General features: G+C 43.9%; 1 protein-coding gene across 2 annotated transcripts in view; it reads left to right on the forward strand.

The window, feature by feature from the left end:
- The window catches only part of ARRDC1 (arrestin domain containing 1), a 499,552-nt gene that overhangs the window by 383,866 nt on the left and 88,827 nt on the right, over positions 1 to 26,859 (forward strand). For both annotated transcript variants that reach the window (XM_069241475.1, XM_069241474.1), the window contains one exon: positions 15,191 to 15,367. In XM_069241475.1, the coding sequence (XP_069097576.1) occupies positions 15,191 to 15,367 (177 nt within the window). The remainder of the gene's footprint in view (positions 1 to 15,190; positions 15,368 to 26,859) is intronic.

Here is a 26,859-nt window from a genome sequence, read left to right on the forward strand (position 1 = left end):
TACATTTCCATAAATCAACAGTCAAACCAATCCAGATGTTAAACTATCTATGAGCAACACTAGATACACAGTCTGCAAGAATGTATCCTTCAGAGTAGAGTATCATCAATCACTCTGAAGTGTCACACTCTTCCGAAGTCACCTCGTCGTACTGCAATACAGATAGCATCTCTTCTGTGGTCGATGGCTTCCTGTATATTCATTGTTCCCAATGCGAGGTTGCACATGCAACCTCTACACCAGTGGAACATCAATGGAACCAGTTTTCCAACCGTTGGGAAGACAGACCAATGCTATGACAAGCTGCACGTCAGTCTTGTCCATGGTGGTCTCAAAGGAACAGTCTTATGGTGGGGGTTCCTTTCCATCAGGAGGTTTCCAGTCAAACACTTTTTATAGAAGCATCTCTTCAGGGATGGGCTGCTCATGTGTCTTCTTCAGACACATGGTGTTTGGTCAGTCCGTAAACAAATGTACCACGTCAGTATGTTGGAACTCTGAGCTGTGCACGTGGCTGTAAAGCCCTTCTTTTCAGCACTCACGACCAACAGCATCCCTGTCCAAACAGACAGTACAACGACGATGCATTACATGAATAAGCAAGAGGGGACTCTCTTGCCCTCTCATTTAAGAGGCACAGACCATTTGGAAATGGCTACTGTATCTCACAGTAAGTCATCCATCTCCCAGGAATTCAAAACGACCAAGAAGATGATCTCAGTAAGAATTTCCAATATCAACACAGTTGGGCTCTCAACTACGATATATTGCAGGAAATTTATCAGGAGTGGAGTTATCCTCACAGACTTGTTTACAGTTGCCAACAACAAAAAATGTGCAACTTTGCATCCAGATACTACCAATTAGGGTCACAAGGGAATCCCCTTTTGATAAATTGGTCAGGGAGATTTCTCTACACATTTCCACAGACTCCTCTCATCCCAACGGTGATCCTCAAACTATACTGGCCCCAAGATAATTCTTGTAGCCCCAGAGTGGCCTTGATGGTGGTGGTACACAGACCTTCAGCATCTCTGAGAGGCCTCACAAGAGGCTCCATGTCGACAGGACCTCCTGTCCAAGTTCTCGGGCAGATATTACATCCCAATTTATACTCCTAGAACTTGACAGCATGGCTCCTGAATTCATCCAGACCTTCTACGGAGCGTATTCACATTCTGAGGGAGGCTAGAAGACCTTCTAGAAGACAATCATATGCTTTTAAATGGATTTCGTGTCAGGAGGGAACTGCATTTATCCAAATAGGGGTTACAGTTCTCTTCCATCAGGGTGCACCTTGCTGCCATCTCAGCTTACAGAAGTTCACCCTCACAAGTTTCTTTTTTCAGAAGTACCATATACTGTGTTTTATTCGAACAGGGTGGTTACGAGGACTCAACCTAGTTTTCCCCAAAAAGTAAAATTCAGACCTTCATATTAATCAGACAATATTTCTTCCTACATTCTTTCAGGTGTTGAATTGACAAGGATATATAGACTAGCTCAAGCCAGTTGTATTAGAAGTTTATATTCTGATCATTTAAGGGTTTACAATTTAATCAAAAAATATATTATTAAAATCACATTGCCATGAATCGCTAGCGAATATATATTTTCTCAGTGTATAGTTTGTTTTTATTTTATTTGTTGTATACACAGACTACGTGGTCCAGAATGCCTCATAATGGGCAAAACAGACTTCCACTATTTAAGGAAAATAGTAGAAGGACTCACTAACCGTGAGCAAGACTTGTAATGAGTTGAAACGCGTTGGTGGTTGCTGTAATATTTAATAAAGCAGGATTTTTGCAAACAACCTAGAGTGCGGTGAATATCTTTGGCATTACCATTGTGCTTTTGATGTTGGTATTCACCTGTTCGCTTCAAAGGCACGGTTTAAAAAAAATAAAAAAAATTATCAAAGTGGGTGAAACTAACATCAGCATGCAGGTGAAGGCTTCTTATTGCTCCGAAGATGTCAAATGGAGTCTCGTGCGGAGCTGTGCAATTATGATGTCCTCGTGGATTTGGAGAGCTGGAAAGAATACATTTCAGTTGAGTTCTGGTGCATTGGGGGAATTCATATGGTGAGGAATCCACAAGTAGCTACTGTATACACCAGAAAAAGCATAACCAAAGGTAAGTAACTGGTTCATTTGGGATCAACGTTACAAGCAAAAGTGTTTCCTTTGAAGTACAGAGTATTATCTATCTGGGGAAACATTTAAATTTCTCAGTAACTCGCCATATCCAACTGTCCGCCCGATATAATCCCTCCTGAGTTTATGCATTTCTGCTGTATCAAACACTAGATTTCATATGAGGCCTCGACAGCAATGTCTTGAGTATTGATTGACTCGAACAAACAGCTAGGTTGACAAGTTAATTTTGCCTCAGTCAGCAAACTTCTTTGTAGCTTGATGCTGCAAAGCAAGAAGTCCAATGCAAGACGTTGTTTCAGCAAGATCTATATACTAAAACAATTGTAACTGATACCTTGTTACTGGACTGGAGTGCTAATCAAGGCAAGCTGTTCATTCAAAGCCTGTGGAGCATGAAAGAAACCTCATACTGCATTAAACTCTTGGAGTCGAGAGTAGTCCTCTTAGCTCCCAGGGTGTTCAGTCCATTTCTGATAGCAGATCAGATTTTACTGCAAACCTCCAATGCCACCACAATGCACTACTTAAATAAATAAACAAGGTGGCAACAAGTCAAGACCCCTGTTGCTTGAAGTACAGAAAATCTGGTTGTGGTTGCTAGCCAGGAAACTTTCGATAATGGCAGCTCCTCTTCTGGGGCAGCTAAACCAAACCGCAAGTTTTCACGTATTTTTAAAAGAAAATGAATGCGTTGTAGGTGTTGAGGTTTTGCACAACATCTTCCTGGCCTGGGGGTTTCCGGTAAATGATCCATTTTCCATAGCAAAGTACAAAGGTTTCACAAAAAAGGAATCTAGGTTCTCTGGGCAATGCCAATTTTATGAGATGGTTAGAAGGATTATTATACATGTTCCCTCCCATTCCTCAAATACCAGCAGAGATTAAGATGCTCAAAAGCAACTGTTATTAATGACACCAAGTGGAACAGGCAGTGGTGATACTCCGACCTTCTCCAAACGTCTCTAGACCTACACAAGACGCTGTCATGTAAACTAAACCCACTGAGGAGACAACAGGTCCAAATATGCCATCTGAATCTGACATTTTTATATTTATTAGCATGGCTCCACTGTACAGCATGTGGCAATAGCAGCATACAAGAAAAGTCCAATGCAGGCCTCCTTTTTCAAACTTGATATAGTGAATCAAAAAAGTAACCAGCATTCCCTACCCTCATATAAGAGACCTTCACCTCCATGGGAGTTAGATTTAAAAGTTGCCAAAATGAGCCATCTAGTCAAACCCATTCACAAGGCTTATTTGCAGCATCCATCTGAGAAACATATCACCTTATCACAGTTCTTGTATTCTTTAGCAAGCCAGCTGCGCCAGCTGAGTGTTCCTTACAAAAAGGATGTAAGATGGTTTTTATAGTTTTGTTTAAAGAAGCCTAAACTGATCAAGTCTGTCCAATTATTCCTAAACTATGGTCCAGTGGTGACAGATCTGGCGATATCAAATTTATACTTTTCTTGTGGGATGTATCTTGTATCCCTTTGTTACTATAATTGGTGAATTAACTCTTCCTGAAAAATCTAAACCATGTTCCACCAGATACAAAGCAGTCACTATAGCTTGATTTAATAAATAAATAAAATAACAAAAAAAGTGCTCTGTTGGCTGAGATTTGTAAGGCAGCCTCCTGGGAATATGTATGCATGTTTAATAAACATAGTTGCATTTGCTCTGGCACAAGGGTTGACTCAGTAGTGAAGCGTGCTACCCTAAACACTAATTTGCTTAAGTCCACTAAGAAGTGTCTTTGAATTGGCTGGGCCACCTTCATAGCCATGGACCACAGTTAGAGATCTGCTTTCTGCTCTAATGTAATGTTTGACTAGCAATGAAGATCTATTATGCTGAAGAAATGTTAAATTACTTCCCAGAGTTTTCTCAGCCATGGTTGTTTGGTTCGCGAATGTAGCTATGCATAACTGTCAAAAAGGGCTGGCTGTGAGACAGCTGACAGTAAAGAGCATTCTATGATTGGAATAATCTAGGCTTCTTAAAGGCACAGATGAACTTTGCACTGTGCTAATGTAACACCTATCAGACTTCCTTTTACGCTAATTTAACCCACCTTTTAGCAGCAGTCTAAGATTAGGATTCTTCAATGTAGTTTTGTAATTATTTTTGTTATGTTATTGGTATGGTGTTATTGTTATAGTGTTATTGTTATGGTATTGGTACAGTGGTGTAAATTATGGATTTTTTTTTTTGATAGGCTAGTTAGAGGGTGCCTTGTTACATTCAACACCAATTTCGACATCGTTTGTGAAAAAGTGCACTAGGCCCCCTAAAGGTAGCAGGGAATTTATCTAACCTTGATATCACTGAAGGTCACTATGATGCAGAACCAGGGCTGTGTTTAAGTAACCATTTATTCCCACTAAAAGGCATAATTCTCCTCTGGAAATCAATATGGCCATAATACAGATCCAAACCTGGGCCATTTGTACAGTGCCTAAGCTCAAGACGCTTGCATTATCCTTGTATGTTAGAAGCTAAGTGATAGGATATGTGTTTTCATTCACCTCCTGTGTTAAACCATCTCACAAAAGGGGTCTGTTGACTTGAACAGATTATCCACCCTTCAAAGAAATGGCTTAGTACATGCCTGACCTGCGCTACTTGTGTACCAAGAGAATCAAATTGGTCCAGTGCTCGAGTCTGACCTATTGCACTGTTTAATGCGTATGCTTCAGACCTCTGAACAGAACTCTACATTTAATAGGAAAGCAGTGAAAGGAACACAAGGTTAGCAAAATTAGATTCAGCTAGGCCCATTGCTTTGGTTGCAGGTCTTGCCGCAGAGCTTTGAACCTTCCAATGCCCACCAAGTCTCTAGTATCCCTAGTGAACAGGCTACAGCAATAACACCATAAGCACATGCCCATAGCAGATTGTTATAGTAGCCTTCGCTCTGTAGGAGAGGTAAATGCAATAACCTCATACATTTGTCACATTTTGACTTGTTCCTCCAATGTTTGATTAGAACAAATTACTCTTTCTGGTACAGGCTATGTCTGGCAACAAATTCCTCACCTTTTGAATATCCCCAAGTATCAGACTGGATCCAGACACTTTTCAATAGTACTGCAGCGAACTGTCAGATGGTGCCGTGCGGCTTTGCACTGAGGCTGTTCCACAGATGACGTGTGGGGCCCGTGTAGTTGCCCCCCCGGGTACTGACAGCAGATGCATTTGAGGCTGCCTGTAGTGCCAGACGTAGAACCCCAACGGCGAATTGATGTGGTCAGATTCTTAGATATGGGATTTCATTAATCATAGAATGGGTAGGACAGGAAGAATGGTCAATGAGGAATCTGTGACTAGTCTCTATCAAAAAGAGCATTACTGAAGGTATGTAACTTGTTATACTGATAGACTTTTAGACACAGATTTCTCACCTTTTGGATAGATACGAAAGCACTACCTTTTGGAGGCAGGTCTGTGAATACTTCAAACCAGAAACTTATGTATGTAGGACCGAGTGGGCAAATGCCCCTCCTGCAAACAAGTTGCTTACCTTTGGTGTTCTCTTATCTGTAGAGAGACTATCTTGCTGCAGGATCCTTACCTTAGAATAATCCGCAGGCATCAGACTGGATCCAGAATATTTTCTTAAACAGTACCCCTGCTGCCCTAGTGGTGTTGTCTGGCTTTGCGTGACATAGTCAGCATTGTCTGCGCCAAAAGTGATGTGAGTGTTGCCTATATAGATGCGACCCCCAGCATGCTGATGTCCGTTTCTTTTCACAACAGAAGCACAGAGCTACGGTGAACACTGACCAACCACTGGTGCATTAACTAGGGCCCTTAAAAGGGAAGGTATCCCTTAACTCCGAAATCTGTCTGCAGAGCAGGGAGGATGGGTGAGTTGGTAAGGAATCTGCAGCTAGGTAGTCTCTACCAGATATGTCATTAGCAAAGGTAAGTAACTTGTTCATCTGTTAGACTTCTAGCTTACCTCTAGATTCCTTACCTTTGACTAGATACTAAAGCAATACTTAACCAGAATTGGGACTGTGGTACAGATTACAATAGGAAGTCCTGTAGAACCGAACAGGCAAAATGAGTCGTGCAGGACCTGACTGCCCAGGTAGTAGTGCTTTGTAAAAATGTGCAATAAAGCCCACGTTCATGCCTGACCGATAGCCAGGGCAGGAACTCTGCAAACTAACACTACGGTCATAGCCTTGGCTCTCGTAGAATGAGCTTGCAAATCTTCAAGAGGTTACTGTTTGGCCAATGCGTAGCAAATAGTTGGTAAAGAGCACTATCCATCACTCCCCTCCCTGTCCTGGCTCCAACTTACCCCATGATGAATTGATGTCCACCCAGAACTCTGTGTGGTCAAAGTAGAACAACTTCCTTTTTGGGTCCAGCCAATGGAGTCTCTCCTCTTCTTTAGAGGGGTAAGGTGGAGCATAGAAGGTAGGTAGAGTGATGGACTGGCCTACATTAAAGGGAGTTACCATCTTCGGTAAAAGCGATGCTCTATTTCGAAGGACCTCTTTGTCTGGATAGATGGTAAGGTGCAGAGGATTTGCTGAGAGTTGCTGTAGCTCATTGACCATCCTAGAAGGCTGTTATTGTGAGGAGCTTGAGTGGCATTTATATAGAGGCTCGAAATTAGCTCACATTAGAATTGTGAGGACTAAATAAGGTCCCACTGTGGCATAATGCAGGGTGCAGGTGGAAACATGTGTTGGAGACCTTACAAAAACCTGTGTACAATAGGGGACTTCAACAGGAATGGCTGATCTGGCAACGGCAGAAATGCATAGAAAGCAGAAAAGCCGTTCAAAGCAGTCTCCTATTGGGCCAACATAAGCATGAACAATAGTACCTTGAAAGGGGTGCAGAAAGATGGTGAACGTATATGTTTGCACATAATGCAGTGAACCTGCTTCAGTGGTAAGTGGATACCGTGTTGGCGGAAGGACTTTTGGCTGCCGAGATAACATTGCAGACTTTGGGTAGAAGGTTGAAAACTGTCAACTATCGCCGCTCAGTCACCATGCATGAAGTATTTTCAGGTTTGGGTGCAGAACCCTGCCGTTCAACTGCGACAGATGATCTCCCAAAGAAGCCTGATCAGAGGACTGATGCTCATGCTCAACAGCTTGGAATACCAGACTATGTGCCCAATCCAGAGCCACAAGAGTAACTTGGGGCGGTCGTTCCTTATCTTCTTGACAACTCTGGGTAGGAGTGGTATTGGCAGAAAGGCAACATGAGGCTTGAACTCCACTCAAGACATAAGGCATCTCGGAGCGAGAGCCACTTTGGAAAGTCCAGCGCATAAAACTGCTGATATTGCACATTGTTGACAGAAGCAAACAGAGCTAACCAAGCCTATCTCCTTTCTTGGAAGAAACCTTGCCCCACCTCTGGATGGAGATGTGATTTGTGAGTCCAAAAAGAATTATAAAACTGTAGGTAGCATAGAGATAGCTAGGTAAAAGGAGGCCATTTGGCCCACTGAACCTCAGCAGATGGTGGACTAGCTGAGGTGGATTTGATGCGCAGAAGGATTGGTCGTAACCGCCTCATCTTGAACTCTTCGGAAGACACAAGGAATCCCAGAAAAAAACATGTTGTATATTGGACATTTTAATTGGGTTTATGTATGTTTGTGTTATATATGTTGAGAATACTATATTGTCGTGGTGGTGGTGAAGCAGTGTAAATTTCCCTTGTGATCAATCTATAAAATATATTAATTGAGGTAATAAATATAATCCCAGTGACAGTTAAGGGTGTTGTTGGATATTAAAAAGGAGTTAATTGATTCAGCTGATTCATTTTGCTGTAGTGTAATTGGTTAGTCCAGAATCCAGGGGTTATATGGGCACAACCCTCCATACTGTCTGTTCATTTGTGATCCACTAGGCACAGATGGCCCAGTTTGTCCGCCCTGGCGTTCTGAGAACACGCCAGGTGTCGAACCACCAAAGATATGCCCTGACTTTCTAGCAATGTCCAGAGAAGCAGTGCTTCTTGACTAAAGGTCCATGACCCCTCCCTGATTATTGCAGTACAGCATAACGATGGGGTTGTTCATGAACACTTGATCCAGCCATCCCCTGATTGAAGAAAGTCCTTTAGTGCCAATTGGATCGCTCAGAGCTCTAACAGATTGATGTGAAGTCCAGGCTCCTCTCTCAAATGGCCACCCCAGCCCAGAAGCCACGATTCTGTCACTGCAGTCTGCTCTGTTTGCTGAAGGTAGGGGGCTCTGCTATGGACCCATTTGCAGTTCACTAGCCATCACTGCAGATCTTTTGTAGTTCCCTCTGAGATTTGAGCCATGTTGGAGAGATTCCCCTAATGCTGTGCCGAATGGAACTTCCGGTCCTAATGCAGAGCCCTTATATGCCAAGGTGCATGTGTAAGAAGAATGCATGAGACCCTAAAGCCTCCGTCAGTCTCACCATAATCCAGAATAGAGGCCAAAACATCAGATTCATTGCTTGAATATCCTGGGCTCGCCGCTCAGGAGCATAGGCCCAAAACTGAACTGAACTGTTTCCAGAACCGTTCCAATGAAAGGGAGCATCTGAGAAGGACTCGGGGGTGACTTCTGCACGTTGATAGTAAACCTCAGCGAGTGCAGAGGTTTTGCCATAGTCTGAAGGTGGGAGATAGCTGCCTGGGATGTGCCCACCTTCAACAGCCAATCATCGAGATAGGGAATTCCTGACCTTTGCAGATGAGCAGCAACCAGAGACCTCACTTTTATGAACACCCAAGGGGCACTGGTAAGTCTGAAGGAGATAAGGGCAGACAAAGTGCTCTTGGCTGACCATGAACCGCAGGTAGCGCCTGTGGGCAGGCAGGACGGGGATGTGGAAAAACCTGCCAGGTGGTTCACCACCAGTAAAATTTCCTTGGTGGACCTACCCCTTCCAGAAGTGGAATGCCTCCTGGTACAGGGTCGGTGACCTTAGCTTGCCCTGTTTGTTTTGGTACCACATGGTGGTGGTGTTGTCTGTGAGCACCTGAACCAGCCTCTTCTTGAAGGCTTTCAGCTCCAAGGGGATGGCCTTCCGCTCCAGAAGGTTGTTATGGAGCCAGCACTCTGCTGGAGACCAGAGGCCTCTGATCTGCACCTCTCCAAGGTGACCATCCCATCCCGGAAGAGATACATCAGTCACTACTGTAGGTTCTGCATGGGAAAGGGAGGGAGATTCTGCCACCAACCCAATTGCAGTTCAACAGCCACAACTGCAGATCCTTTGCAGTCTCTTCTGAAATCTGAATGTGGTCGAAGAGGTTCCCTTGATGTGGGGCCAACTGAGACCTCAGAACCAGCTGCAGAGCCTGCGTATGCAACCTGGTGTGTTTGGTCGGTATAATGCAGGAGGCCATCAATCCCAATAGCCTCTGAGATAAACTCACTAAAATTTCACTAAGACGAAGGCTGAAAGGTTGGGATCATAGCCTGAATGTCCTGAACTTTCTCTGAGGAAAGACATGAAACCAAACTCTTCAGAATAGCTCTAATGAAGGGGGCATCTGAGGAGTTAGGCGTAACTTCTGGATAGTGAATCCCAAAGATGACAGGAGGTTTGCCATAGTCTCAAGGTGGTTGACACCTACTTTAGATGAACTCACCTTCAACAGCCAGTTGTGGTAGGGGGAAGACTGGCACCTCTGAAGATATGCTGCTGCCACCTCCATCACTTTCATGAACACCCTAGTGGCGCCTGTGCGATTTAAACAGAGCACAGCAAACATAATATGCTAATGTCCCACCACAAACAGCAGGTAGGGTATTTGGAAATAGGCATCCTGCGGGTCCACCGCTACTAGCCATTCTCCATGGTCGAGGGCAGACAAGACTGCCAAAATAAACATTTTGCGTTTTCCTCTAGGAGAAAGACATTGAAAGGGTGCTGGTCTGAATCTTTCTTAGGAACTAGAAAGTAGCAGGAATAACAACCATGCCCTACATCTGGCACAGGCGCCCCCTCGATTGCTCCTTTGGCCATGAGGGCTTACATTTCCTGTTGTAAAATGGAGAGATTGTGCTCAGTCAGTGTCCAGCAAACGGTGGAAGATGCAGCAGGGAAGAAAGGAAGGATAAGGCATAGCCCCAGTGAACAATCTGTAGAACCTACCTGTCTGATGTTATTGCCTGCCAGTGCAAGCAGAATTGATGGTTTCTGCCTCCCACTGGGTGGCTGTGGTACTTTAAGTACACGCTGAAGAGGTTTGGCAGGTTGGGACAGAGGTAGACTGAGCGACCCGTTGACCTTGGTTACAGGGAGCAGTGGGCACCACGACCTCGGCTGTGAAACTGCTAGATTTCCTGTGGAGGCTAAATTAACTGGCTGGTAGAGGGCACCTTGGCCAAAGCCTCAAATGGAGCAGTGGCAGGGTGGGGAGGAAAGGCCCAAAGAGTGTGCAGTAACCCTGCTCTCTTTAAAATGCTCTGAAGCAGAATCAACCTTGAACAGGCGAGTCTCATCGAAGGGCATGTACATCAGGGAGAACTACACATTGCCGGAGAACCCAGTCATTCGCAGCAACACATAGTGACGAATGGCGGTGGTTGTGCCTATGGCTTCCTCAGTGGAATCTGTGGTGTCCAAGCCATCGTGAACTTGGCCTCATCCCAGCTGTCTTGAATCGCCGGAGCGAGAACAGGCCAAAGGGCTTCAGGTATACCTGAGAAGACTTGTTACCAAATCCCAAAGTTTGTGGTAGTAACCGCCCATAAAGCAGCTACCATTAACAGATCTGAGGGCCAGAAGGAAATATGTTTGCCAAACGTTTCTAACCTTCTTAGATTCCTTGTCGGGGGAGGGGTTATTAAATGTGTTAGTATTTGGTCGACTCGGAAGCTTGCATCCCCAGGCTCTCAGGCAAAGGGTGCTTTGTAAGAAAAGTAGGGTTGCATGGAGCTGGGCAATAGCACCTGGCAATTAGTCAATTAACTGGGGAGACGGAGCAAGGGTTGGCCCACACCCCCGAGTAAGGTGTCAGTCAGTGTCTTGTTAAGTGGAAGAATGGGCTAAGATGTTTCCTCCAGTTGGAGGACTTGTAGTAAGACGATGGTATTAACCTTTATGGTGGAAAGTTGGTGGTCAAGAACTTTGGCTGACCTACGCATCACCATGGTGGTGTAATAAATTCCTCTGAGGCCGGCCCAGAGGGTGAGAGGAGACCTGCTTTAGGAGTCATATCAAGCCCACTAGCATCATGTAGGTCACCATACCAATTATCCTGGTAAGGTTGAACAAACTCTTCGCCCAGGCCATAGTCCTTGTAGAACTCCCCCTCACGGTCCCCGACGGCCTTCGGATTAATAGATGTGCAGTCACTGCAGGCCCGGGAGTCTTTGCCTGAGCCCAGGCATACCTGGAGGGGATTTGTAACTGACATTTGTTTGCAACGTCCCTGTAAGGTTTGAAAACTGTTGTATTTGGGAGTGAACCCCTTTGCAAACGGGAAAATATCTTGAGGAAATGTTTCTGAGAGAGGCAAGGGAATTGCCAGATCTGCATATGGTGGGGCGGAAAAAAAAGAACGTATGTCAGCGTGCATGAGTGGTGTCTATAGGAGCCCAGTATGTCCTTTCCGGAGCAGAACGCATCATTATGGAGCCGCACAGCACCACCTTATGGCTCTCGGTCCTACTATTAAAAAGCTTCCAGATCTAGTCTGATGACTAGGGAATATTCAAAAGATGAGTAATCACTATCTATTTTTTAAAAAATGCACCACCCAGCATCTTGACCTGGATGGCCAGTGTAATTGGCATCCCAGATGTCTGATTGCAGGTAGTTGTAAGACCTGTGGTATACCTTAATCATAATAGCATCAGTTTAGTTTTTGTGGCATTGTAGACTAGGCTACTGTCACTTTTCCCTGGCTGTGACATAATGTGGGCTCCAGCAATGGTCTTTGGTTCAGAACATTTGATCGGACGCAGTTTCCTGGGTCATGGAATTCTCTCTGATATGAATAAACAGTATATCTCTTAAACACGTTTTACAATATATTTATTTTAAAAAACATTAAATAAATTAAAAGCTGCTGGTCAAAGACAATGTATTAAATCTATTCAATCAGCAAAGAATTCATTTGACTGAAACAATAATTTACTGTTTTTGTTACTGAAAACTAAAGAGAAACTGTGCCTTCATAATGGCTGCATGCAAGCACATACAGTGTGAAAATCATGCTGTAAGAATTGCAGAACCTGCGAACGTTCCCATCATGCAGTGCAGCGTTACTCACACACTTTAGATTCTCTGCTGCTGACAGAATGATACTGAAGCATTTCTGCCTTTTCCAAGGCTTATTGTTGACTGAAATTGTCTTATATTGTTTGCACTCTTGATATTTGATGTCTGTTCTTTTATATATGCATTTTGTCATAATGTAAGAGCCTTTTCCCCTTTCTTAAGTCTGGCGTTAGCAAGACCTTTTAATTTTGCTAAGATTTTATATATTATATACTTAATGGGGCTGTTAGCCAAACCTCTTCATCCGTTGGTGTTATTTTCATTCACATTTGTCCACCCACTCCAGTGGGACTGTGCGTCGGCCCACTTCAGCCACTGCCTAACTTCAAGGTAAATGACAGCATTCTGCCCTTTCACAAGAAGCACATCAACACACAAAGTAGTTCTCTTATGTGCCAGGGACTACTGTGGCAATACATGGTACATGTGCTTAGAGACGAAAAATTATTTTGATTGCTTTTTTAGTTTTTTTTAAGTTACGAGATCCCAGTAAAAAGCATTTGCAAAAACCATGACAAGCCAAGCATTACCCAAGCCGAACACTGATTGGCTGTGGAGGTGTTAACTCAGTTCTGCGAGCAATTTGACAAGCACACTTTTTGTTGAAGAAAGAGTACTGTGGACACTCTGCCTTGGAGTAGAGCAAGAGGAAGTATGGTCAGTGTGCTTGTGATTCACAAGCAACATCAATCTAAGGTATCCTTCACACTCACGTATCCTGAGTCCAACCAAATCTGGCCGCATATTCCCCTTGGGATGTTTAGATCTCCCCTCAGATCATTAGTGCTCTTAGAAATAGTCAAGATTTTCAGTGTTGAGACATTCCCCATTATGATATTTTAAGGATATCCAAGACCTTCAGTTAAATATTGCGATGACCTCCATTGCGATGACCATCCTGTACAAAAAGTATCTGCTAAAGCCTTCAACATCTGCATCAGTCCTGGACATCTACTGAGAAGGCCAGGAGATGGAAGAGGGAGCTTTTGTTTGCCATTCCATATAAAGCCAGTAAGAGGAGCATGGAAAGGGAAACTAGACTCTGGGATTTAGTCACTTCTCCCTTATCAAAGCTCCTCCTCATGCAAATTATTCATCTTCTGCTACTTCTGAAAAAGAATGTAGTATATGGTTGACTCCATAGAGAAGGGTCAGGTAAACATCTGCTACTTCTGTGGAGGTTGCTAGCTGTACCACCATCATAGAAATGTACATCCAAATCTTATTGAAAGCTAGCGGCTAGGAGTCCTTCCAGTGGAGGACCAGAAAGACAACACGAATGTTCAGAAGTGAATATGTTTTTCTTGAATGTTGTCTGTATGCACTGATAAGAACTGTACAGGTCTGTCAGCTTGTGATGTATATCATGGCCTTTTATGAAAAGCTCCTTCCTGGCTTTGCCTCGCCTCTTTTTCTCTCTGCTTCTCTCACTTCATCTCTCATTGTCGCTCTTTCCTTCCCACTCACCCATTCTCACTTCTTGCTCCTTCCCTTGCCTCTCCACCTCTGTCTCCATTCTTGAATATACCATTTTCTCTTTGAAACACATGCTACTAAATAAATCCAGTACATGAATTCTGAAGCGGAACCCTTGAAGTTGGTTGGTTTGGAGAGAAGCAGATGGTTTCCCAGTACCTGATATAGAATGGTAATGCTCTAGAGCAGGTTCCAGAACACCTAAAGAAAACACACACACAACCTGTTACAGATTTTTTTTTTTTTAATCGTGAGTAGAGAACATTGATGAGATTTTAGTCCTGAAGTGTGCCAACGAAAGTAGATTAAAAGAGAAAGGTTCACAGTGTTGGTGCTCTACCGGATCATCCCATATTTTCTTCGCAGAGGCGAGATGGTGTTCATAGACCTTCAGAATGCATATTTTCACAGCCTAAATTTTCAAGCATCACATGCGATCTGTTATATTTTGACTTGGGCATTCACAGTGACAATTCAGGGTCATGCTTTCAGTCTGAAATGGGCCCCATGAGTGTTCTCAAAGTGCATTGGAGTGGCAGTGGCCCTAAGGCAAAGGGACATCTAAGTTTAACTTTACCAGGACACCTGACTGGTGAAGGCAAGCTCAGCACTCTTTAGGTCAGCTTGCCAGTGGAATTGGCCATTCCAAAATTGTTATTATTTTCTTTTTTTAGCTATTCATTTGTAGATTAACTAGCGTTTCAATTCATTCTCCTGTTGCATGGCGTGCTTTTAGCTATGCTTTAGCTGTTGAATACAACTCCTTTTTCTCCACAGTGGCCTAGTGCAGGGAGTATTTTATAGTAGCCTATTGGTTGTGGGTTATCCAGGCCCTACAGCTGCATAGCAGGCCCAAATCATCACCACTCTACCTCCATACTAGACTGTTGGTGTAGGGTTTTCGTGGCGACACCCGAGTGTTTAGTTTTTGCAAAACATGTTGTACATTATAGCAGCTCCAGTTTGGTCTCATCTGTCCAGAGGACAAACGCACTTGGATACAATTAGTGGTATTTCAACAGTCTGGAAATTGAGCAGGCTGCATAGGCCTCACATATCTATTTAACATCACTATCTTTAAATCTCATCTCTTTACAGAATTAAAGCAAGATGAACTGAGCAGTTTTTATGATAGCAGAGGCATTGCTAGGTCTGCTGCTAAATATTTCATTATGTTGCTAGCTCGATATATACCATTCTAGCTAATCCATACTGCCTTTTCATTTGATTTCTGTCTTTATTGGCTAATTCTGGTCACTTATTCCATGATGATCTTTTCCACCTGTGCAGAAAGTGACATATAAATCCAAGAGATCAATATATGACCTCCGGACAATTGCGGAAGTTGAGGGATCTGCCGTGAAGGCTTGGAAGCGTGCAGAGTGGAAGGAGCAGATCTTAGTTCCAGCGCTGCCACAGTCTGTCCTTCAGGGTTGCAATCTCATTCACATTGACTACTATATTCAAGTAAGTTACACTTTTGCCTAAAGAAAAATGTTATAGCGAGGTTTGGGGTATGTTTTCTGTTTTAACATCATATTTTATTTGTATAAAACCGAAAAACGCAGGACGTTGGAGAGTTTTAGCTTTGTTTCTGCTTTTATTGATTAGGCTTTCAGTGTGAAATCACTGTAAATACTGCTATAGCCAGTGATGACTAGAAGCAGAAAACTAACTTGTTTGGCAACCTGCCTGTTCTCTCTTCTACGGCTGAAAAAGTGTTACTGGAGTGCCAGTATTGTCTGTCAGGCAGCATAATATAAACCCTCTATCCCCCACCCCCCACACAAGTTTTTGTTATCTGTGATACCAGTTTAAGAGTACTGAACCAGTCAGTGATTGATTAGGTAGTGTCCGTCGTAGGCTATGTTTACAGTTATTGTTCCTGGTCCTTGAGGGAGTTCCAGGAATTGTTCATCGGTGTTCATAAACTTTAAATTTCTGATGGATACGTCTAACCACAGTTTACTCACATATAGAATATCACCGAGTACCAGACTGAATCCCGAAAAAGGTTTAAACAGCATTGCTCTCGTCTGCCGGCAGGTGGCATCAGATGGCTCCACGTTGGCTTTGTTTTCCTGCCGAAGTGATGAATAAGACTTATAAGTGCCACCATCACGTCCTTCCTTTCCATGCCTCGTATGTGGGTCTGGAACGCCTCATCCACTTACTTTCCTCTATTGACAAGTGTTTTTCTACAGACAACTTTTTTAAAAATGAAACTACTAGTGTGCAAGGGATCTTCAGAGACTACAGGGTTTAAGCTTATTGGGAACTGTCGAATGCTAATGTCACTGACAGACCCGCAAGAGGTGTGCCTCTTAGGTGTTGGAGGCACAACTCCAGGTTGTCCAAGGAGTGTGTGTTCATGAACCTAAAGCCGACCCAGGATTGTGAAACGAAGCTGTGCATTGCCGAACATCGGACAAGAAACTAGCTTGAAGCAGAGGGAACAGAGCCGTTGCCCCTCTCAAAACCGTTCCTGCAACCGCTCCTCACCGGAGTCCTCGGGTAGGTTGAAGCGGAAGCTCAAGAATCCCATGGAGGACGCGTCCCTATCCTGCCACTCTCCATCGAAGAAGTGGCGAGTTCATCAAAGTGAACCTCGAGCTAACTCCCGAACTCCTTGCAAGTAGCCAACTGCACATTTATCCTGGTGCACCCTAAGATCCTCATCGGTCATCAGCGGCATCGCAACGATCGAGGCTTTTACGGAGGCAGTGTTGCAAAATCTTTTGCATTCTTCTAACTCCCACTGGGATGCCCGGGGTCCCAGGGAACCGAGGAGCTCTATTGGTAGGTTACCACCGGCAAATCTGTTCTCTGTGCCGTCTGACCCTCCCGAACAAGTCTGGTTCCACACTAGTGTTGGCGACAACGCCCACTCCGCCATAGCCACAGGTTTCGACCCCGCCAGAACCAGAGGAGGACTTGTTACTACTGCCGGAGTCCGGTTCCGAGCCGAAGTTGTCTCGGCTTTGACCACAATCGCATCCCGAATTCACACTAATGAACCCGGTCCCTGTATAATCAGATTGTGCAAGACACTATCTTGACAATGGAGCCGCCCTCTTGATCAAAGTCAGCTAGCTTTCGAAGACGACCAAGAATGTTATGAGGGTTATTTACCCCCACGTTATGACTGACATTGGCTCTACAGGAGGCCAGTGGTTTGGATATGGAGTTGGTTTTCCCCCTAATTCTGTGTTAGTTCCCCAAACTTCCACCATCCTCTCAGGACCATTCACAGAAGGCACTGCTTCTTTTGGTGTGTTAAGATGTGCAGGATAGGTGTTGATGCTCTTATTGAGGTTTGGCCTCCTGGACAGGCTTCTACTGAACATTTGCTACTGTTTAATGAGGCTTGAACCGACACATTAATGTGCATCTCATCGAAGGCCGGTTCTTTCCCACCAGTGAACAAGCAGGTGGTGAGACGCCAAAGGCCGGCACTTGGTGACCCTGATTTTTTGACACTACTTTCCCCACCAGACATTCTGGTGGTACAAGCTTCCCACCTCCAATGTGGACCGCAAATCATTCTCTACAACCACCCTACCCCAACCCCCAAAGGGAGGAGTCGAAGAAAATTGAGACATTTGGGAAACCAATGTTTTCTTCGTCCAGCCTTGCCCTAAGGGGTGTCCGTGTCAGTTTGGGAGACATACTCATGCCTTTTAGGACACGGTCAGCAAGATCGTACCTCCAGTCCCAGAAAATTTGTGGCCTCCCTTGCTCAGATTATCAAACATGGTAAGGAATGCAGCCTGGTATGTAATTTGATCTGGCCTAAATACACTGATTGCTTGTGCTGAGCAATTGGCACAAGTTAGTGCTTTGTCGCCAAACATGGGTGACGTCCACTGGATTTTCAGGGATTGTGCAGACCTCCCTTTTATATTTACATTTGGACAGATCTTGCCTATTGGGCGAAAATGCGGAGCCTCTCCACCCCTGCCAGATGGTGTCCTCCTCAATTCTATCATTTTCTGAGGTACTCAAGAGGTTTGGTGTACAGGCAGCTCCAGGGACCCTACATCCCAGTAGCAGGCATTCCAGTCATTTCAGCATCCGCAACAAGGATCAAGCAGATATTGAATCAGAGCTAGCGACCTTCCAAGTCCCCTAACACTGTGACCTCCGCCTCAAAACCACTTTAGTGTGCCCTAAGCAGCGCTCAGCTGCACTGTGGGAGATAGGATCCAGCATTTCCTCCACCGGTGGCAAACCCACCTCTGTTGCTGAAAGATCACTGCTCTCACTAGATGTCGTATGTTGAAAGCTAAATAAAACCAAATATTTTAACCAGGCCTATTATTCGTGTTTTTGTAAACGAAAAGACCAAACCGTGCTTGAACCATGTTTTTCAATAAATGGCAGCCTCCATTACTCAGTTTCACACAGAAGCAGGCAGAACTTTTGGTCACGAGAGTCAATGCTCACGTTGCCAGGGCATAACAACCTTCAAAATTCTGTTCTCGGGTATACGCTAATGCACATTTGGAAAAACTCTGACCGCACTCACACCTTTACAAAACACTACTGCTAAGGTGTACAAGCAAGATCAGAAAACAGTGATATATGAAACCTTTTCAAGTTAGGTGACTCATTCCCACCTTCCTCTATTTGTATTAATTGTTTTTGTCCCTAACTCGAGCAGGTGAATCTGTGAAAGACCCAATGCTAGAGAGGTAAGTTGCAGACCAGAAACTACATTTCAATGCAGTTAGATACATTATAGGTTCTCTGCGATGTGCACTCCGACCCATTATAAGAGACTTTCATTCACTTAATGAAAACCAAACCTGTGCAATGGAAACCTCTGGAGAGAAGCTAAGAGACGCTACACCTCAATTGCCAGTGTTCATCCTGTATCACACTGATGTGGATGATGCACACAATGTATAATGTTAAATAAATGGTTTTCTCACTTTTGATTATCATGTACTACTACAGACGGTGAACCAGGACCGGAGGAATAGATTTCACTTTACACATCTTTTCCCAACAACTACATTGAGGACATTCACACATCAGAGGATCAGCCATCCTGTCAATGCCTGGCCACCGAAAAATTCAAATGCAGTAATCTTTTAGTGGACATTCCAGGGTGACTTTCATGAGCTTTTTCTAGTAGTTGTTCCCTAAAACTTGAAGATGGAACACACTTTCCATCCTTGAGTAATAACACTCAGTCAACCTCCGTTTCTCTGTAAATATGTAAAAAGGTAGAATCTCTAAAGGAACTTTCTTGTGCTTGGGTCAACCCTTCATCACCCTTAGGTCTACCTAATTAAGTATGACTTGTCTGCTTCCAACCATTCATTTTCAGTGATTACACAAAAATCTCTATGCCCTACACTCACTACAGTAGTGGTGTAATTCTCCTTGTCAGTCTCTCCAGGAGCTTGGTGGCACTCTGGACAGAAAGTCAGGAGTAAGAATCTACTTCCTGGGTACAGATTGTACATCAATAATACTCCTGAGGCGAGATGTCAACCTGGCAGTGTGTGCTGTGATAGTCCATCCTCCACCGGGGCAAAAGGATATTTGAAAGGAACGGGACCAAACTTGTGGTGTGAGAAAAGCTGCAAGATGGCATGAGTCTTGTGTTAACAAGATTTGGTAGTAAGCTGAGCAGAGATCTAACGTAGAGAATACCTTTGCACCTTCAAGATAGTAACAAGTTAATTGATAATTGGTAAAGGATAGCAGTCAAAAACTATTGGCTTTCAATGCACCTACGTGTACACACAACCTCAGCTGGTGATCAGATTTGCAGACAATATCAATAGGAGATACCCAGTCACAGGGCTTGACCTCCTCAATGATGTTAACTTGCCCAGTGTGACCAACCCTTTAAGAACCACAAATCAATGTTTACAGAACCTATAAAATCAATGGCTTTACCACTGAAAGACTCAGTTACAGTATCTGCAGGTTCTTTTCCCCTCCTCTTTTAACAGTCTTTCGGAGTGTTCACAAAATCATTCTCTAGTAACTATGGGCCTAGGGGAAACCACAATTAACCATCAAATTGAATATTTTGCCTAAAATAGTAACCCTGCCTAACAGATGACTTTCTGTGCTTAGTTGCCAACACTACCCCCCAAAACACTCCTTCAGTTTTTCTATCTTTGACCAAGCTTTTGTCTTAGAACATACTTAATCAGCCAATTCAGCCTCCGCTGTTATGCAGTCCCAGGCCAATTCTTATATTCTTCCACTCTTTCCCAATCGCAGGGTACATGTGAGGAACGTCCACATCAATAACAGGCTATTGGCTTCTCATTTTTTATAGGGTGACTTTCTTCTTTGGCTATACAATGGTTTGTACTACAGACATCTCCACACTTCAGCCCTATGCTGCTATGCCTCCCCCCGCCCATACTAGGCCTTATTTTGTTTTGGGGGGGGGGGGCTATTTGGGGTAGTTCGCACTTAGGCCAATGTAACTTTTTGTCCACATAAGCTAGCCAAGCCAAATTTGTGTCCTTTTTTCAGCATCCTGGGAATACCAAAGGTACCTAGGGTTTGTGGGTTTCCCTAGAAGGGACTGAGAAATTAGCCAAAATACAGCTAATTTGGGGGGTTTTGGGGGAAAAATGGGGGAAAAAAGTGCTGCAGAAGAAAATGTCTGTTTTTTTTTCCCCCTTGCAAATGTCATCAACGAGGGGTTTGTGGTGCTAAAATAACCATCTTCCCGGCTTTCAGGAACAGACAGATCTAAGTCCTAAAACCAAATGTTCAATGGCATGTGTGGATGTAAATACACATGCTCTGCATACTCCTGCCAGCTAGTGTTATGTCGAGAGTGTTGCAGGTTGTCCCCTTCTATAGCTTTGATGTAAGTGGAATAACTGCGCCATCCAGCGTCCCCAGTAGTAGATGCAATAGTAACGTTTGTGTGTGTGTATCACAGATCAGTAAAAAGTTTTGTTAAGTGCATGGAATAATATCATAACAAATATGCAATTGTAAAATTTGTATGCATCACGGAACAGTTACGTTTTGTTTTTCTTGCTTATATTATACTTGTATTAATGTCAAAATGTGAGCGTGGCACAGACCAATATAATTAACTCGGTTAGTCACCACTTTGGTATACACTTTGGCTCACTGGAGTAATCCAACCGTACCTCACATTGTATAAATATATATCACTTACTGGCGGTCGGCAGTAGGTAGTTATGATAGGGACCTAGTTTTCATGGAAAAAGTGTCTTTTGTCGTGCCTGTAGCTTTGGCACCACTTGACGAATCTTTACGAAATTTTTCCAAAAAAGTGTTACGTTGAGTCTTGTTGTGCATGGAAAGTTTCAGGATAATCTGTCAATTGGGTGCCAAAAAAAGGGGTGGGGGGAAGGGGGTGGGGGCTGGGGAAGGAGGGGGGTCAACATAAGTTTTTTTTTTTCTATGTTAATTCCCGTAGGGAATTTGAACACTGCTGCTCGAACTTCTGGACGAAATTACACCAAATTTGGCAGAAAGGCAGAACGAAGCCTTTTTGTTATTTGGTGTAAATCTGTAACCAAATTTGTATGTTGAGAGGCGCAAAGTGTTCACAAATCCTCCCGATCTCGTCCGAGATCTAATTGGCTGCCAACACTTCAGCCAGCAATTTTTGGCATCCATTTTGAGACACTGCTTCAGCAGAGTGAAAAAAAAAAAAAAAAAGAAAAAAAAGCAAAAAGGGGTAGGATACCGTTACCCTAACCCCTTAGCCTTGGTCCAGGGGTCTCCCCCAGGACATCACCACCAACCCAAGGCTAAACATTTTTTTGTAAAATTCACAGCAAAAATCATGAATATTTGCAAATTTTGCTGTGGATTCCAACAAAAAGAAAAAAGCAAGTGCTGTCTTGTTTTTTGTGCCCCCATCCTCACTCTCTACCCCCACAAACCCCCCTCCCTTGGTTTTGGGCAATGCCACGGAGACATCCATAAAATATAGGAGGTGGGGCGCAGGGGCCCACTCCCAGGGCTTATCAAATCTCCATGGATCGCCACCTCCCTGGGGCACAGCATATTATGTATGAGAGATTCCTGCATGGAACCCCTGTGCCTCGAGGATCGCCACCTCCCCAGGGCAATCATTTTTTATGTATGCGGGTGGGCCCACTGGCCCTCACTCCCCTCCGCACCCCAGGAAACACCACCTCCCCGGGGAGAATGCTGTTAAAAGTATGCAGAGGCCCGCTCTCTTTCAGAAAGCAGGAGCTGTCAAACAGCTCCTGCTTACTGAAAGTGGAGTTTTCATTTCTTTTCCTGCACTCAAACGTGCATTCAGGAAAAGAGAAGAAAACATTGCTATCACAAGCGTGGGAGCTGCTGTTTAACCCCTTCGCTGCCAGGCCTTTTCCCCCTCAGGTGCCAGGCCTTTATTTGGCTATTTGGGGCAGTTCGCGCTTAGGCCCTTATAACATTTTGTCCACTTAAGCTACCCATACCAAATTGCATCCTTTTTTCCAACATCCTAGGGATTCTAGAGGTACCCAGAGTTTGACGGTTCCCCTGAAGGAGACCAAGAAATTAGCCAAAATACAGCAAATATTTAATTTTTTTGAGAAAAAATGGGGAAAAAGGGCTGCAGAAGAAGGCTTGTGGTTTTTTACCTGAAAATGGCATCAACAAAGGGTTTGTGGTGCTACTATCAGCAGCCTCCCTGCTTTCAGGAACAGGTAAACTTGAATCAGAAAACCACATTTTTCAACTCAATTCTGGCATTTTACCTGGACATACCCCATTTTTACTATTTTTTTGTGCTTTTAGCCTCCTTCCAGTTAGTGACAGAAATGGGTGTGAAACCAAAGCTGGATCCCCGAAAGCTCAACATTTCTGAAAGGTAGACAACATTCTGAGTTCACCAAGGGGTTATTTGTGTAGATCCTACAAGGTTTTCCTACAGAAAATAACAGCTGAAATAAAAAACATTGAGGTTGAAAAAAACAGCCATTTTTCTGTAACTTTTTCTTGCGATGTCAGATTTTTTAAAGCAATATACCGTTTGGTCTCTTGGACTCTTATGGTTGCGGATATATATAGGGCTTGTAGGTTCATCAAGGACCCGAGGTACCCAGAGCCAATAAATGAGCTGCACCCTGCAATGGGTTTTCATTCTATACCGGGTATACAGCAATCCATTTGGTGAAATATAAAGAGTGAAAAATAGGTATCAAGAAATCCTTTGTATTTCTAAAATGGGCACAAGATAAGGTGTTGAGAAGCAGTGGTTATTTGCACGTCTCTGAATTCCTGGGTCCCCATATTAGCATGTGAATTACAGGGCATTTCTCAAATAGACTACATTTTTACACACAGTCTTACATTTGGAAGGAAAAAATGTAGAGAAAGACAAGAGGCAATAACACTTGTTCTGCTATTCTGTGTTCCCCCAAGTCTCCTGATAAAAATGGTACCTCACTTGCGTGGGTTGGCCTAACGCCCCAATAGGAAATGCAACAAAGACACATCACATTTTTACATTGAAAACTGACGTGTTTTTTGGAAAGTGCCTAACTGTGGATTTTGATCTCTAACTCAGCCAGCAGCTAAGGAAACCTACCAAACGTGCATTTTTGAAAACTAGACACCTAGGGGAATGCAAGATCGGGTGACTTGTGGGTCTCTCACCAGGTTCTTTTACCCAGAATCCTTTGCAAGCCTCAACATTTGGCCAAAAAACAGTTTTTCCTCACATTTCGGTGACAGAAAGTTCTGGAATCTGAGAGGAGCCACAAACTTCCTTCCACCCAGTATTCCCCCTAGTCTCCAGATAAAAATGGTATCTCACTTGTATGCGTGCGCCTAGCGCCTGTGACAGGAAATGCCCCAAAACACAACATGGACACATCACAATTTCCCAAAGAAAACAGAGCTGTTTCTTTTTTTTTTTTAACAAGTGCCTAGCTGCGGATTTTGTCCTCTAGTTCAGCCGGCACCTAAGGAAACCTACTAAACCTGTGCATTTTTGAAAACTAGACATCTAGGGGAATCGAAGATGGGGTGACTTGTGGGGCTCTCACCAGGTTCTGTTACCTAGAATCCTTTGCAACCCTCAATTTGGCCCAAAAAACATATTCCTCACATTTCAGGGACAGAAAGTTCTGGAATCTGAGAGAAGCCACAAATTTCCTTCCACCCAGTGTTCCCCCAAGTCTCCTGATAAAAATTGTACCTCACTTGTGTGGGTAGGCCTAGTGCTCACAAAAGGAAATGCCCCGAAACACTATCTGGACACATCAAAATTATCAAATACAAGACTACCTGTTTTTGCAGGGGGAGGGGGCACCAGCGTTTTTGGTCCTGGGCTCAGCAGCCATATAGGGAAACTTACCAAACCCAACCATTTCTGAAAACTAGACACCCGAGGGAGTCCAGGGAGGTGTGACTTGCGTGGATCCCCCACTGTTTTCTTAGCCAGTATCCTGAGCAAACCTCAAATTTAGCTTAAAAAAACATTTTTTCCACATTTCTGTGTGGGATCACCACACTGGGACTAATTTCCTACCACCCACCATTCCCCTCAGTCTCCCGGTAAAAACGATACCAAACTTATGTATGTGGGCCAAGTGCCTGTGACAGGGAAGAGCCAAAAACATGCTGAAATTGAGGGGGAACCAAAGCTGGTCCAAAAGGGCAGTTTGAGGGAGAAAAAAATTATAATTTAGGCTGGCAAGTGGGGCAGAATTTTTATCGGTATTGATGAGGCAGTGCTGGGTGGTAGGAATTTTGTGGATTCCTGCAGATTCCGGAAGGTTCCATCACAAAAATGTGGAAAAATGTTTGATTTCAAGCAAAGTTGGAGGTTTGAAGGGCATTGTGGGTAACAAAATGGTGTGGGGTGAATGTGAAGCGCACCACCCTGGACTCACCTAGATGTTCAGTTTTCAGATGTGTCTAGGTCTTGTGGATTTTTCTACTTGGCAGCGTCCCAAAGTCCAAAAAGTGCAGCCCTCACCATTCCAAGTGGGACGATTTTGTAAATGTAAAACCCCAAATAATCAAATGTCCTCTTGCTTGCCGTGGGATAAGATGTTTTAGTGTGTGGGGGGAAAGCTGAAAGACTGTTACCCCCGTTCATTTGGGGTGGGGGGCATAACCATGCCCATACTGGGCCACCACCCCGCTATTAGTTATTTATTTATTTATTTATTTTTTAATTCCCTGGCATCTAGTAGACTTTCTGACTTCCCCAGGGGCAGATCCACCTAATAAAAATCGCCCCCCAAGGGGGGCAAAAATTGCCTAAAATAAATTTGCCTTCCAGGGGAACATCCCTTGCCTAAAGGGTCGCTCCCCTCATGTGAAATTGACAACAACAACAAAAATCCCTGGTGTCTAGTGGTTTCTGCCATTGGCCTAATAAAAATAGGATTAATTTTGCCCCAGGGGAGCAACCCTTACCTAAGGGGTCGCTCCCCACATATTAAAAAAAATATATATATCCCTGGTGTCTAGGGGTTTCTGCCCCCCCGGGGGCAGAAACAGCCGTAAAATAATTTGCCCCCTTGGGAGCGACCGTTGCCCAAGGGGCCGCTCCCCTTCTGCATAAACAAACAAACAAAAAAACTCCCTTGTGTCTAGTGGGCATTTCTGCTGCCTGATCGTGAAATGCTGAGAAAGACATCAAAGGAAAGGAAAGGCCTTTTCTTTCCTTTGATGCCTCTCGCGGCCCCTCCACGTGATCGGAGGAGAAATGCTGGAGGAGTAGGCCTCTGAGGTCAGCGCGCAATCATGAGATGCCATCAGACGCCATGGGGGGGTGGTCAGGGTGTGGGCGGGGTGGAAGGGGAAGCGATTCCTCTTCCATTCCTGCCCTGTGGAGGGCCAATAGCAGGACGAGCTGGTCTTGTCCTCGGCACCGGGCAACCGTAGCAGAGGGTGTGACCAGCTCGTCCTGGGCACCCAAGTGGTTAAAGCCACTCCCTGCTTGCAGGAGCAATGCCGGATCCCGCAGGATGCGAACAACCGGCTAGGACTGTGAGGGACTTGAGGCCTCAAAGCCTCCGCTGTTCTGTCACTTTCTGTCATTATTGCAGTGGTCTCTCCGTACAGTGACTTTAAAACGTCACACTAGCGAGATGTTTGGATGGAATGTTTGGTTTTGATGCACACCAGAACAGTCTCACGTCTAGCCTGCTGATAAAGCTCTTGGACTGCCAGTCAGTAGGTTGAAGGTTCAAAGACTAGCATTTAATGGCAGTGTGTATTTATTTACTCTCGTTTTGAATGTTAAACATTCCTTGTGATGGAACATTTATGTCTTTTTCTCCATCACCATCTTTAGCTTGAATGTCATTTAGCTGATTGGACACTGCGTAGTAAGGAATCACCTCTGGCCTAGTAGTTAAGGTCTTAGACCCTCACACAGAATGTTGAAAGTTCCAGAACAGGTGTCAGTTGTCATTTCTCAGCTTTAAATTATTTTCAACTTCAAAAATTTAGGGTGTATATAGTAAGGTGATCTCTACTCTTTCAAATAAATATTTTTTCTGTTTGTCAGAACATTTCTTATTGTAAGTGGTGCGTGGTTGGTTGGTTATAGGTAGTTGGTTGCATGGCCTGGCTACAGGCTAGGCCCTGTAGCCAACCCCAGCCGTGCGCAGATTAACATAGTAATTAAAATTACTTTTTGTATTAAAAAAATAAAAATTAAAAAAACATCAAAATTCACTGAAAAAACAAAGGTTATAAGGACGGTACAGTTAGGCTCACATTTTAAATGTACATAACAATAAATAAAAATAAGCTGTTATAGTTAGTTATTTCAAGTAACTATAACTTGGGCCCCTGCTAATTACCCAAGATATTACAGCACTCATGACATCATTTATAACATCATTGATAATATAACTGTAAGATTTGTTGAAAATATATTCATAAAAAACTGCATGACAGGGTCGGAGTTATAGTTATCTTAGTGCAGAAGTTAGTTTCTTGATGTAACTCTTAGA

This window comes from Pleurodeles waltl, chromosome 6 (assembly GCF_031143425.1).
Source record: "Pleurodeles waltl isolate 20211129_DDA chromosome 6, aPleWal1.hap1.20221129, whole genome shotgun sequence".
Lineage (NCBI taxonomy): Eukaryota > Metazoa > Chordata > Amphibia > Caudata > Salamandridae > Pleurodeles > Pleurodeles waltl.